The sequence below is a fragment of the Equus quagga genome, chromosome 1 (assembly GCF_021613505.1).
Source record: "Equus quagga isolate Etosha38 chromosome 1, UCLA_HA_Equagga_1.0, whole genome shotgun sequence".
NCBI lineage: Eukaryota > Metazoa > Chordata > Mammalia > Perissodactyla > Equidae > Equus > Equus quagga.
Window position 1 is genome coordinate 69547070 of NC_060267.1, and position 13132 is coordinate 69560201.

The following is a 13132-nucleotide window of genomic DNA, read 5'->3' on the forward strand; positions in this document are numbered from 1 at the left end:
TGTTTTTTGGTATGGTTGTTTGTTTTATTTTATTTGTCTGTTTTGCATGAGACAGATTTGCTACAATGCTTGTTGATCTTTGTCTGTTCATATTTAAGAATGAGGCACTGAAAACCAACTGGAAGCCTTTCATTATGCTCAGGCCCTCATTAATTGGTGGGTTTTACTTCAGGGTAATAAGAGTATGCAGCTTCTGTCACTGGAGAGACTCCTAAATGTCAGTATCTGTAGGTCATGCCTATCGGACTATTTGATTTCCTCATAGGAAAAGCCTACAGGTTTATAAACCTTTTTTACAAGGAGTATTTTATAATGCTCCTTTGTTTTCCCAAAATGAAGTTCCTAGAAATTATGACCTACCTGCGTACATAATCCCCCAAATCAATATAATGTCTTAACTATAATATAAAGTAGAAATAAAAGGAAATGTATATTTCAGTGTGTAAATACTCAGGCATGACTGCCCTGGAAGACGTAATGAAGAAATTCAGGTCTTACACTTGTCAGTAGGACCGCTGAATGTGATAGCTTCAAACATAGACTCGTGTTATGAATGATGTTGTTAGTAATGTGGTTTTCAAAAATAGTGAACAAGTTTCCAGCAACAGAAAAATAAAACTGTCTCTCCTTTAACATGGCTATTGTATTCCTGGGAAATGGAGGCTTAGATAATTATAGACAAAGTTTTCACTATATGATTATCCGATAAAACATTGAAATTATGTAGAACACAGTAGATTTTTGTATTTTGGATTGTAGGATGTCTGATGTTCCTGGCCTAGGCCTTTAAATGCCAGTGTGTCCCCCTCAATCATTATGATAACCAAAAATATCTCCACAAATTTCTAAAATCTCTCTTGGGTACAGTACCACTTGCTTTGAGAACCAGTGCTTTAGAAGAAAGGGAATATGCCAAAATTGGCAGAACTGATATCATCACAGTCAGTGGGAGAAGCAGAGGGTCAGCAATACCCAGAAAAAGCACACAGGTTCATGTTTACCTTTTATACATAAGGCATCATACAGAGCGCTTGGGCAGTCCTCCCTAAACCTTCTCCCAGGACAGAGCAGATTACATCACTAGATCTAATTACTATAGACTTCATTTGTATGTGATTTTTCTTTATTAGTACCATTACCATAAAGTGAGCGAATCATGGCCAAGTCAGCGGGGAGTGGATTTGTGCAGTACAGCCTTGACCTAGGCCTTTACTCTGATCAGAGCAGCTCCTTTGTTCTTGACTTTCTCTCTCTCACGATTGTTAGAAGGCAAGCCTTTTCATAGCTCTGCCTGTTTTGTCTGTCAGTTTTTGTCCTCTGCAACCCAAGGTCTGATTCCTCTTCAAGTTCTGGCTGGCCTTTTAAATTTTTCCTGGATTTACCAACTTAGAATGCTTTTCTTTCATCCTGTCTGGTGGATTCCTTCTGTGAATTAGCCACTCTCACCCTCAATCAGTACTTTCTACCTCTTAGGTATACCAGGAAAGTAAAGGAAAAAGGGGAATCCTACAGTGGATAATTCTAACATAAGGAGAATCAAGGTGAAATTGTGTTAGCTAGGGTAAGCTACATTAGTTGCTGTTAAAAACAACCCTAAAATCTTATTGACTTACCACAAGAAAGGAGTAATTGTCTTTACACACAATCCAGGGTGGATTTTCTTGGTCATGGATATTCCTGGATGACTTTCCTCGAAGTGGAGACCTAGGGTTATCGGCTGTTTCATTTGTGCGGCTTTCCCATCTTGGAGTTCTTTTCTTCCCTACATGTGAATGGAAGAGGCGAAGATGGCAGAACTTATGGGATATTGTAAAGCCAGGCCCAGAGGTAGTGTGTGATGCTTCCTTCCACATTCTTTTTTTTTTTTTTTATTGAGTTAATGATAGGTTACAATCTTGTGAAATTTCAATTGTACATTAATGTTTGTCAGTCATGTTGTAGGTGCACCACTTCACCCTTTGAGCCCACCCCCCACCCCACCTTTCCCCTGGTATCCACTAAACAGTTCTTAGTCCATAATTTTAAATTCCTCATATGAGTGGAGTCATACGCAGATTATCTTTCTCTTGCTGGCTTATTTCACTTAACATAATTCCCTCAAGGTCCATCCATGTTATTGCAAATGGAATTATTTTGTTCTGTTTTACAGCTGAGTAGTATTCCATTGTATATATGTACCACATCTTCTTTATCCATTCGTCTGTTGCTGGACACTTAGGTTGCTTCCACGTCTTGGCTATTGTAAACAGTGCTGCAATAAACATTGGGGTGCGTAGGACTTTTGGGATTGCTGACTTCAAGCTCTTTGGATAAATACCCAGTAGTGGGATGGCTGGATCGTATGGTAGTTCTGTTTTTAATTTTTTGAGGAATCTCCATACTGTTTTCCATAGTGGCTGCACCAGTTTGCATTCCCACCAGCAGTGTATGAGGGTTCCTTTTTCTCTGCAACCTCTCGAACATTTGTTACTATTAATTTTAGATATTTTTGCCATTCTAATGGGTGTAAGGTGATATCTTAGTGTAGTTTTGATTTGCATTTCCCTGATGATCAGCGATGATGAGCATCTTTTCATGTGCCTATTGGCCATCAGTATATCTTCTTTGGAGAAATGTCTGTTCATGTCTCCAGCCCATTTTTTGATTGGGCTGTTTGATGTTTTGTTGTTGAGTTGCGAGAGTTCTTTATATATTATGGATCTTAAGCCTTTGTCAGATATATGACTTGCAAATATTTTTTCCCAGTTAGTGGGTTGTTTTTTTGTTTCAGTCCTGTTTTCATTTGCCTTGAAGAAGCTCTTTAGTCTGATGAAGTCCCATTTGTTTATTCTTTCTATTGTTTCCCTTCTCTGAGAAGGCATGGTGTCCAAAAAGATCCTTTTAATACTGATGTCAAAGAGTGTACTGCCTACGTTTTCTTCCAGAAGCCTTATGGTTTCAGGTCTCACCTTTAGGTCTTTGATCCATTTTGAGTTTATTTTGGTGAATGGTGAAAAAGAATGGTCAATTTTCATTCTTTTACATGTGGCTTTCCAGTTTTCCCAGCACCATTTGTTGAAAAGACTTTCTTTTCTCCATTGTATGCCCTCAGCTCTTTTGTCGAAGATAAGCTGTCCGTAGATGTGTGGTTTTATTTCTGGGCTTTCAATTCTGTTCCATTGATTTGTGCACCTGTTTTTGTACCAGTACCATGCTGTTTTGATTACTGTAGCTTTGTAGTATGTTTTGAAGTCAGGGATTGTGATGCCTCCCGTTTTGTTCTTTTTTCTCAGGATTGCTTTAGCAATTCGGGGTCTTTTGTTGCCCCATATGAATTTTAGGATTCTTTGTTCTAAGTCTGTAAAGAATGTCATTGGGATTCTGATTGGGATGGCGTTGAATCTGTAGATTGCTTTAGGTAGAATGGACATTTTAACTATGTTTATTCTTCCAATCCATGTACATGGAATGTCTTTCCATCTCCTTATGTCGTCATCCAGTTCTCTCAGAGAGGCCTTGTAATTTTCATTATATCGGTCCTTCACTTCCTTAGTTAAATTTACCCCAAGGTATTTTATTCTTTTTGTTGCGATTGTGAATGGTATTGTGTTCTTGAGTTCTTTTTCTGTTGTTTCATTACTGGAGTATAGAAATGCTACTGATTTATGCAAATTTCTTTTATACCCTGCAACTTTGCTGTAGTTGTTGATTACTTCTAACAGTTTTCCAATGGATTCTTGGGGGTTTTCTATATATAAGATCATGTCGTCTGCAAACAGCGAGAGTTTCACTTCTTCCCTCCCTATTTGGATTCCTTTTATTCCTTTTTCTTGCCTGATTGCTCTGGCCAGGACCTCCAGTACTATGTTAAATAAGAGTGGTGATAGAGGGCATCCTTGTCTCGTTCCTGTTTTCAGGGGGATGGCATTCAGTTTTTGCCCATTGAGTATGATGTTGGCTATGGGTTTGTCATATATGGCCTTTATTATGTTGAGGTAGTTTCCTTCTATGCCCATTTTGTTCAGAGTTTTTATCATAAATGGCTGTTGGATCTTGTCAAATGCCTTCTCTGCATCTATTGAGATGATCATGTGGTTTTTATTCCTCAGTTTGTAGATGTGCTGTATCACGTTGATTGATTTGCGGATGTTGAACCATCCCTGTGTCCCTGGTATGAATCCCACCTGATCATGATGTATGATTCTTTTGATGAATTGCTGAATTCTGGTTGCCAAGATTTTGTTTAGAATTTTTGCATCTCTGTTCATCAGTGATATTGGCCTGTAGTTCTCTTTTTTGATTGTGTCCTTGTCAGCTTTTGGTATCAGCGTGATGTTGGCCTCATAGAATGTGTTAGGAAGTGTTCCATCTTCCCTAATTTTTTGGAACAGCTTGGAAAGGATAGGTATTAAATCCTCTCTGAAAGTTTGGTAGAATTCCCCAGGAAAGCCATCTGGTCCTGGGGTTTTATTCTTTGGGATGTTTTTGATTGCTGTTTCAATCTCTTTCCTTGTGATTGGTCTGTTCAAATTGTCTGCCTCTTCTTGAGTGAGCTTTGGGAGATTGTAGGAGTCCACGAATTTATCCATTTCCTCTAGGTTATCCATTCTGTTGGCATATAGTTTTTTGTAGTATTCTCTTGTAATCTGTTGTATTTCTGCAGAGTCTGTTGTTATTTCTCCTCGCTCATTTCTGATTTTATTTATTTGAGCTTTCTCCCTTTTTTTCTTTGTAAGTCTGGCTAGTGGTTTGTCAATTTTATTTATCTTCTCAAAAAACCAGCTCTTTGTCTCATTGATCCTTTCTACTGCCTTTTTCGTTTCAATAGTATTTATTTCTGCTGTGATTTTTATTATTTCTCTCCTTCTGCTGACTTTGGGCTTCATTTGTTCTTTTTTCTCTAGTTTAGTTAGGTGTGCTTTAAGGTTGCTTATTTGGGATTTTTCTTGTTTGTTAAGATGTGCCTGTATTGCGATGAATTTTCCTCTTAATACAGCTTTTGCTGCATCCCATATGAGTTGGTATGGCATGCTATCATTTTCATTTGTTTCCAGGTATTTTTTTATGTCTTCTTTAATTTCTTCAATGATCCATTGCTTGTTCAGTAGTGTGTTGTTTAGTCTCCACATCTTTGTGCCTTTCTCAGTTTTTTCTTGTAATTAATTTCTAGCCTTATAGCACTATGATCTGAGAAGATGCTTGTTATTATTTCAATTTTTTTTAAATTTGTAGAGGCTTGCCTTGTTTCCCAACATATGGTCTATCCTAGAGAATGTTCCATGTGCACTTGAGAAGAATGTGCATTCAGCTCCTTCAGGGTGGAGTGATCTATATATGTCTATTAAGTCCAATTGTTTTAGTTTTTCATTCAGCTCCACTATTTCCTTGTAGATTTTCTGTCTGGATGATCTGTCCATTGATGTGAGTGGGGTGCTGAGGTCCCCTACTATTATTGTGTTGTTTTTAACATCTTCCTTTAGGTCTGTTAATAGTTGCTTTATGAATCTTGGTGTTCCTGTGTTGGGTGCATAGATATTTATAAGCGTTATTTCTTCTTGATGAAGTGTCCCTTTGATCATTATATATTGTCCCTCTGTGTCTCTCTTTACCTGTCTTATTTTGAAATCCACTTGGTCTGATAGAAGAATTGCAACACCTGCCTTTTTTTCCTTGCTATTAGCTTGAAGTATTGTCCTCCACCCCTTCACCCTGAGCCTGTGTTTGTCCTTGGGGCTGAGGTGTGTTTCCTGGAGGCAACAAATTGTTGGATCATGTTCTTTAATCCATTTTGCCACTCTGTGTCTTTTTATTGGAGAGTTCAATCCGTTCACCTTGAGAGTGATTATTGATGCATGTGGACTTAATGCTGTCAATCTGTCGCTCATTATCTTGTTTTCCTGCGTTTCTTTTCCTGTGTGCTTTAGACTACCCATTTAATACTGCAATTTCTTATGCTGGGTTTCTTAGATTTTTCCTTATTTATGATTTGTGACTGTTCTGTACTTTATTTTAGTGTCTACCTTGAAGTTTGTATTTAGAATCTCGTGTATAAGATAGTCTATTCTCTGGTGGTCTCTTACTTACTTGACCAATACTGATTTAGACCCTTTGCTCTTCCCCTCCTAAATAATTATTTTCATTTTTTATTCCAACTTGTCTTATTAATTGGTAGTTAGAGTGATAAGATCGTCCTTGCTTTGGTAGTTTCCTTACCTTTACCCTAATGCTATAATTGAACATTTGCTATCCTGTTCTGGTTCTATCCATCGGTCTCCCTAGTCTGTGGATTGTGTCCCCTTTCTCCCTTTTTTCTTTTTTCAGGTATGAGAGCCTTCTTGAGGATTTCTTGTAATGGAGGGCTTTTAGTTACAAATTCCCTTAACTTTTGTTTGTCTGGAAAAGATTTAATTTCCCCCTCATATCTGAAGGAAATTCTTGCTGGATAGAGTATTCTTGGCTGAAGATTTTTATCCTTTAAAGCTTTGAATATGTCACTCCATTCTCTCCTAGCTTGTAGGGTTTCTGTAGAGAAATCCGCTGACAGTCTGATAGGGGCTCCTTTATAGGTTATTCTTTCCTTATCATTCCTATTTGCCAACTTTACTATTATGTGCCTTGCGGTGGGTCTTTTTACATTGACAAATCTAGGAGATCTAAAACCCTCCTCTACACACATTTCTCTGTTGATCCCTAGATTTGGGAAGTTCTCTTCAATAATTTCGTTAAGCACACTTTCTGCTCCATTTTCCTTTTCCACATTCTCGGGAATTCCTATGATCCTTATGTTCTTACTCCTCATTGAATCCATTCTCTCTCGGAGATTTTCCTCATTTTTTTTAATTCTTAGTTCTCTTTCTTCCTCTGTCTGGCGCCATTCAGCCTGTCTGTCCTCGATTATGCTGATTTGCTCCTCTAGGTTGTCTACACGGGCATTCAGGGAATCCATATTCTGTTTTGTCTGGTCCATTGTGTTTTTCATCTCAAGTAATTCTGTTTGATTCTTCTTTATGATTTCAATCTCTTTTGTGAAGTAACTCCAGAACTCGGCTTGTTTCTCTATCTTTCTCTCTACCTCATTGAGTTTTTTGATTATAGCTGCTCTGAATTCATTATCACTTAGTTTACCTAATTCCAAGTCCTCAGGACTTAATTCTGTGTTTTTATTGTTTTCCTTCTGGTCTGGGGCTTTTATAAATTGCTGGATGGTAGAGGAGTGGTTTTTTCTCATGGTGGTAGAATTCAGTTGCAGTTACAGCCTGTCGCCACTAGATGGGGGTTGAGAGCCGCGTGTTATGAGCTCTCCGCCTTGGGGCAAGACAGCTGCGCCCACTGGCTTTGCCGGGGGCGAGGGGCTGTTACTCACACGCACCAGTCTGGGTTCAGATCATTTCTGTTCTCTGGTCTCCCAAGGCCCTTGATTTATGGGGTCCCCGCAGACAGAAGCTTTCCCCCATCAGCGGGTCTCCACTGAATCAGTGGCAGGAGTCCTGGATGATCCCCCGGTCACATGGCCCCTCCCCTGCTCCTACCCGACCCGCGCGGCAGCCATCGCAGACTCTAGGGGAGGGAGCGATGTTCTCTCCTACCGTTCCAGTGCCTCTGAGGCTGTAAGCAAGGTTTATGATCTCCGCCTTCTTGGTATTGTAGGTCTCTAATGAGCTGGCATTATGTTTATCCTCTGAAATTAAGTTCTTCCAATGTTTTGTTGTATTTTGGAGGGGAGAGAATCCCGGGTCAGCTCACCCCGCCATTTTGCTCCGCCGCCTTCTCCCTTCCACATTCTTTTGACCAGAACACAATTGAACTCTATATCCAGAAAGGAGAAGACAGTTATTATTGGTACTAGTTAGCATTCTCTACCAGAATTATCCTGTTTCTCTCATTTAACAACATAAGCAACAACAAATATCTCTTGAACACCGGCTTGGTGTCACTCTGTTGATTCTTATGGTTGAGAAACTTGCAGTCTATTAGTGGAGTTTAAACAAACGATTAAAAAACAGTACAATCAATACTATGATAGAGGATTGTGTTACAAGAGCATAGACGAAGATACACCTGATCCAAATGACAACATTCAGTGTGATGTGAATAAAAAGCACCTTTGAAAAATGTTCATGAATGCTATGCTGTTAAGATAAACTTCCAGACGTAGTTCCATCATTTAATAACTTTCATGTCTAGTATTACCACTTAGAGCTTTATTTTCCATAACTGTAGGCTAGGCATAATAATATCTTCCTTGCTGACCTCACATAGTTTCTGTGGGCAGCAGATGAGATAATGAATGTGAATGAGCTTTGTACACATTATATAAATATAGACTAGAGAGGTAATGTGGAAAGAACCTAGGATTTGATTGGATAAGACCTAAATGCTGGCAGTGGCTTTGCCTCTTATTAATTTTGTTTCTTTAGACTTCTGTGAGTCTGTTTCGTTATCTATAATACCTGTGCTGCTTCTTTTATAAGATAGAGGTCATATGTAAATGCAATAATATTTGTAAAAGTTCTTGGAAATTGTGAATTCTTATTAAAATATAAGGCGTTCTTAACAATTAATACTGTTTAATCATCTGTAGTACTCTTCTTTTGAGTTTAGGACTAAAACTCTACCATATGGATTAATCTTGTTATAAGATTTACCCTGTAACTAATGATGTTGGAAAAATGCACTTTGTTTTATCGTATGTCTCAGTTCCTTTTCTTTTCTTTTTTATTGTGGTAACATTGGTTTATCACCATACACCTGTGCCTGATTACCCCTTTCACCCTCTGTTAACTACCAATCCCATCTCTGTCTCTATGTGATTATTGTTGTTCTTCTCTTCTGTAAGTGAGATCATACAGTATTTGACTTGCCCCCTCTGACTTATTTCACCTAGGATAGTATCCTCAAGGTCCATCCATGTTGTCACAAATGGCCGGATTTCATAGTTTTCTATGGCTGAGTAGTATTCCATTGTGTATATTACCACATCTTCTTTATCCATTTGTCCCTTAATGGGCACCTAGGTTCCTTCCAAGTCTTGGCTGTTGTGAATGAGGCTGCGATGAACATAGGGGTGCATGTGTCTTTAGGTATTCGTGTTTTCATGTTCTGTGGATAAGTACCCAGCAGTGGAATAGCTGGATTGTATGGTAATTCTATTGTTAATTTTTTGAGGAATCTCCATACTGTTTTCCATAGTCGTTGTACCAGTTTGCACTCCCACCAGCAGTGTATGAGAGTTCCCTTTTCTCCACCTTCTCTCCTACACTTGTTGTTTCCTGTCCTGTTAATGCTCCTGGACTCTTATTTTTTGGGAGGTTTTTGATTACTCTTTCCATCTCCTTATTGGTGATTGGTCTATTCAAATTCACTGTTTCTTCTTGATTCAGTTTTGGAAGGTTGTATGATTCTAAGAATTTATCCATTTCTTCTAAATTATCCAATTTGTTGGCATATAGCATTTTGTAGTATTCTCTTACAATCTTGTGTATTTCTGAGATGTCCATTATAATTCCTCCTTTTTCATTTCTGATTTTATTTATTTGAGCCTTCTCTGTTTTTTTCATGGTGAGATTAGCTAAAAGTTTGTCAATTTTGTTTATCTTTTCAAAGAACCAGCTCTTGGTTTCATTGATTTTTTTCTATTTTATTTTAGTCTCATTTTCATTTATTTCTGCTCTTTTATTAGTTCCTTCTACTGATTTTGGGCTTTGTTCTTCTTTTTCCAGTTCCTTTAGGTGCTCTCTTAGATTGCTTATTTGAGGTTTTTCTTGTTTGTTGAGGTAAGCCCGTATTGCTGTAAACTTCCATCTTAGAACCGCTTTTGCTGTATCCCATAAATATTGGCATGTTATATTTTCCTTTTCATTTGTCTCCAGATATTTTTTGATTTCTCCTTTGATTTCTTCATTGACCCAGTTGTTGCTCAGTAGCATTTTGTTTAATCTCCACATTTTTGTGGCTTTTCTAATTTTCTTCCTGTAGTTGATTTCTAGTTTCATACTGTTGTGGTCAGAAAAGATGCTTGGTATTATTTCAGTCTTCTTAAATTTATTGAGACTTGTTTTGTGGCCTAATATGTGATCTGTCCTGGAGAATGTTCCATGTGCACTTGAAAAGAATGTGTATTCTGTGGGTTTTGGATGGAATATTCTGTATATATCTACTAAGTCCATCTGGTCTTATATGTCATTTAAGGCCAGTGTTTCCTTTTAGATCTGTTTGGATGATCTATCCATTGGTGTAAGTGGAGTGTTAAAGTCCCCTACTATTATTGTGTTACTATCTATTCCTCCTTTTATGTCTGTTAATAGTTGCTTTATATATTTAGGTGATGCTGTGTTGGGTGCATAGATATTTACAAGTGTTATATCCTCTTGTTGGATTTTTCCCTTTATCATTATGTAGTGCCCTTCTTTGTCTCTTGTTACAGTTTTTGTTTTAAAGTCTATTTTGTCTGATATAAGTATTGCTACCTCAGCTTTCTTTTCTTTGCCATTTGAGTGGAGTATCTTTTTCCATCCCTTCACTTTCAGTTTGTGAATGTTTTTAGGTCTGAAGTATGTCTCTTGTATGCGGCATTTACATAGGTCTTGTTTTTTAATCCAGTCAGCCACCCTATGCCTTTTGATTGGAAGATTTAGTCTGTTGACATTGAAAGTAGCTATTGATAAGTATGTGCTTATTGCCATTTTGTTACTTTTTTTCCTGGATGTTTTAGTAGTTCTTCTATGTTACTTTCTTATTCTCTTGCTCTCTTCCCTTGTGATTTGATGGCTTTCTTTAGTATTGTGTTTGGGTTCCTTCCTTTTAATTTTTTGTATATTTTAGGTTTCTGATTTGTGATTACCATGAGGTTCATATATGATAACCTACATATATAGCAATCTGTGTTATGTTGATGGTCTCTTTAGTTTGACCTCTTGCTAAAAGCTCTACTCTTTTACTCCCCTCCTCCCACATTTTATGTTTTTGATATCATATCTAACCTCTTTTTTTGTGTCTGTGTATCAGTTACCCTCTTATCATGGAAATAGATAATTTTATACTTTTGTCTTTTGACCTTCATATTATCTTTATAGGTGGTTAATCTGTTACCTTTATTGTATATTTGCCATTACCAGTTATATTGTTGCTTTTTTTTTCTAAATGATTTTCTTATTCCTATTTGTGGTCTTCTCTTTCCCACATAAATAAGTCCCCTTACCATTTCTTGTAAGACTGGTTTCTTGGTGATCAACTCCTTTAGTTTTTGCTTGTCTAGGAAACTCTTTATCTCTCCTTCCATTCTGAAAGATAACTTTGCCAGGTAGAGTATTCTTGCCTGTAGGTTTTTTCCTTTCAGCACTTTAAACATATTGTGCCACTCCCTTCTAGCCTGTAAAGTTTCTACTGAGAAGTCAGCTGATAACCTTATGGGGTTTCCTTTGTGTGTAACTTGTTGCCTTTCTCTTGCAGCTTTTAGGATTCTCTATCTTTAATTCTTGATCTTTTAATTATAATGTTTCTTGGTGTGGGCCTCTTTGGGTTTATCTTGTTTGGTGCCCTCTGTGCTTCCTGTACCTGGATGTCTGTTTTCTTCCTTAGGTTAGGAAAGTTTTCAGCTGTTATTTCTTCAAATAGATTCTCTGCCCGTTTATCTCTCTCTTCTCCTTCTGGGACACTTATAATATGGATGTTAGTACACTTGATCTTGTCCCAGAGGTCCCTTAGACTGTTCTCATTTGTTCTAATTCTTGTTTCTTGTATCTGTTCAGCTTGGGTGATTTCCTCTAATCTTTTATCCAGCTCACTGATCTGTTCTTCTGTATCATCTACTCTGCTATTGAGTCCCTCTAGTGAATTTTTCATTTCCAGTATTGTATTCTTCATTTCTGATTGGTTATTTTTTATATTTTCCAATTCTTTGTTGAAGTTCTGAGTTCATCCATTCTTCTCTCAGATTCAGTGATCATCCTTGTGACTTTTTGTTTGAACTCTTTGTTGGGTAGATTGTTTATTTTTGTTTTATTTAGTTCTTTTTCTGAGATTTTGTCCTGTTCCCTCACTTGCAATGTGTTCCTCTGTCTCCTCATTTGCCTCTTTCCCTGTGCTTATATCTATGTGTTAGGTGAGTCATCTACATCTTCTGATCTTGGAGAGGTGGCCTTATGTAAGAGATGCCTTATGAGCCCCAGCAGTGTGCTTCCCCCTCATCAGCAGTTCCAAATGTTCCAGGAGTGTCCCCTGTGTGAGTTACATGTGTCCTCCTGCTGTGGCAGGGTTGCTGTTGCTGCAGGGAGTTTAGGCTGTCCCCCTGGCCAGCTGGTTGTAATGCTCAGCTGCATGTGCCTGCTCTGGACCTTTCAGTCACTTTATTGGGTTTGGGGAGCCCCAGCACAGTTGGCTGCAAGGTCTAATATCACATTCCTGTTGCAGTTTTTAAGTTAAGTGAGTAGGCCCCCAGTGTGGCTGGTTGCTAGGCTCAGGGGCTTACAACTGCTATAGGTCTCCAGCCTGCAAGGCTCTTGTCACCTCTCTCAGGATCACAGTTGAGTGGGGCTGGCCCCAGGCATGGGAACACTCAGTTGTTTCAGGCTTTGGAAGGTGAGGCCAATCCCCTATGTGACTGTTTGCGTTGCAGAAGTTTGTTGCAGCTGCCAAGCCCCACTGCCCACAGGGCCACATACCTGGTCAACACAGTCCTGCCCCATGCATGTTCCCTGACCCACTGAAGTAAATACAGTCACCCCACTACAGAGGCCCCAAACACTCCACCAATGCCCCACACACTCCACCCACTCTTCAAGCGTGTCCTGCCCCTCAGAAGCGGAGCCACTCACCTGGCTGCAGAGGTTCTCTACACTCTGCCTGCGTGGGCCCACAAGTTGCCTGAGGGCTTGCTGTTGGGTGGGGCCAGTCTTTAGGGCAGGCTGCCCGCCCTGGCTGAGCTGGATTCGATTGGTGCTCTAGGGGTGATGCATATCCTGGGCTAACAGGCCAGGGGGAGAACTCCAATGGCATCTGCCAGCATCTGTGTCAGAATGCCTGTACTAGGTCACAGTAATGGCTGCTACCAATGTCTCAGTCCCTGAAGAGATCTCACCTCTCACTTAGATGCACCCAGAGCCTATCTGTGTACCTTTCTTTCTGGTGATTTTAGTTTGCTTTCCGAAATGGGTGA

The 13132-nt window shown here is 39.0% G+C and overlaps 1 protein-coding gene across 6 annotated transcripts in view; it reads left to right on the forward strand.

Annotated features, from left to right (window-relative positions):
* Positions 1–13132, forward strand: part of FKTN (fukutin) — a 70280-nt gene that overhangs the window by 24991 nt on the left and 32157 nt on the right. For 4 of the 6 annotated variants that reach the window (XM_046676786.1, XM_046676796.1, XM_046676778.1 and 1 more), the window contains one exon: positions 1651–1827. The exons of the other annotated variants lie outside the window; for them this stretch is intronic. In XM_046676786.1, coding sequence (XP_046532742.1) covers positions 1651–1827 — 177 coding nt within the window. The remainder of the gene's footprint in view (positions 1–1650; positions 1828–13132) is intronic. 6 annotated transcript variants of the gene reach the window in all.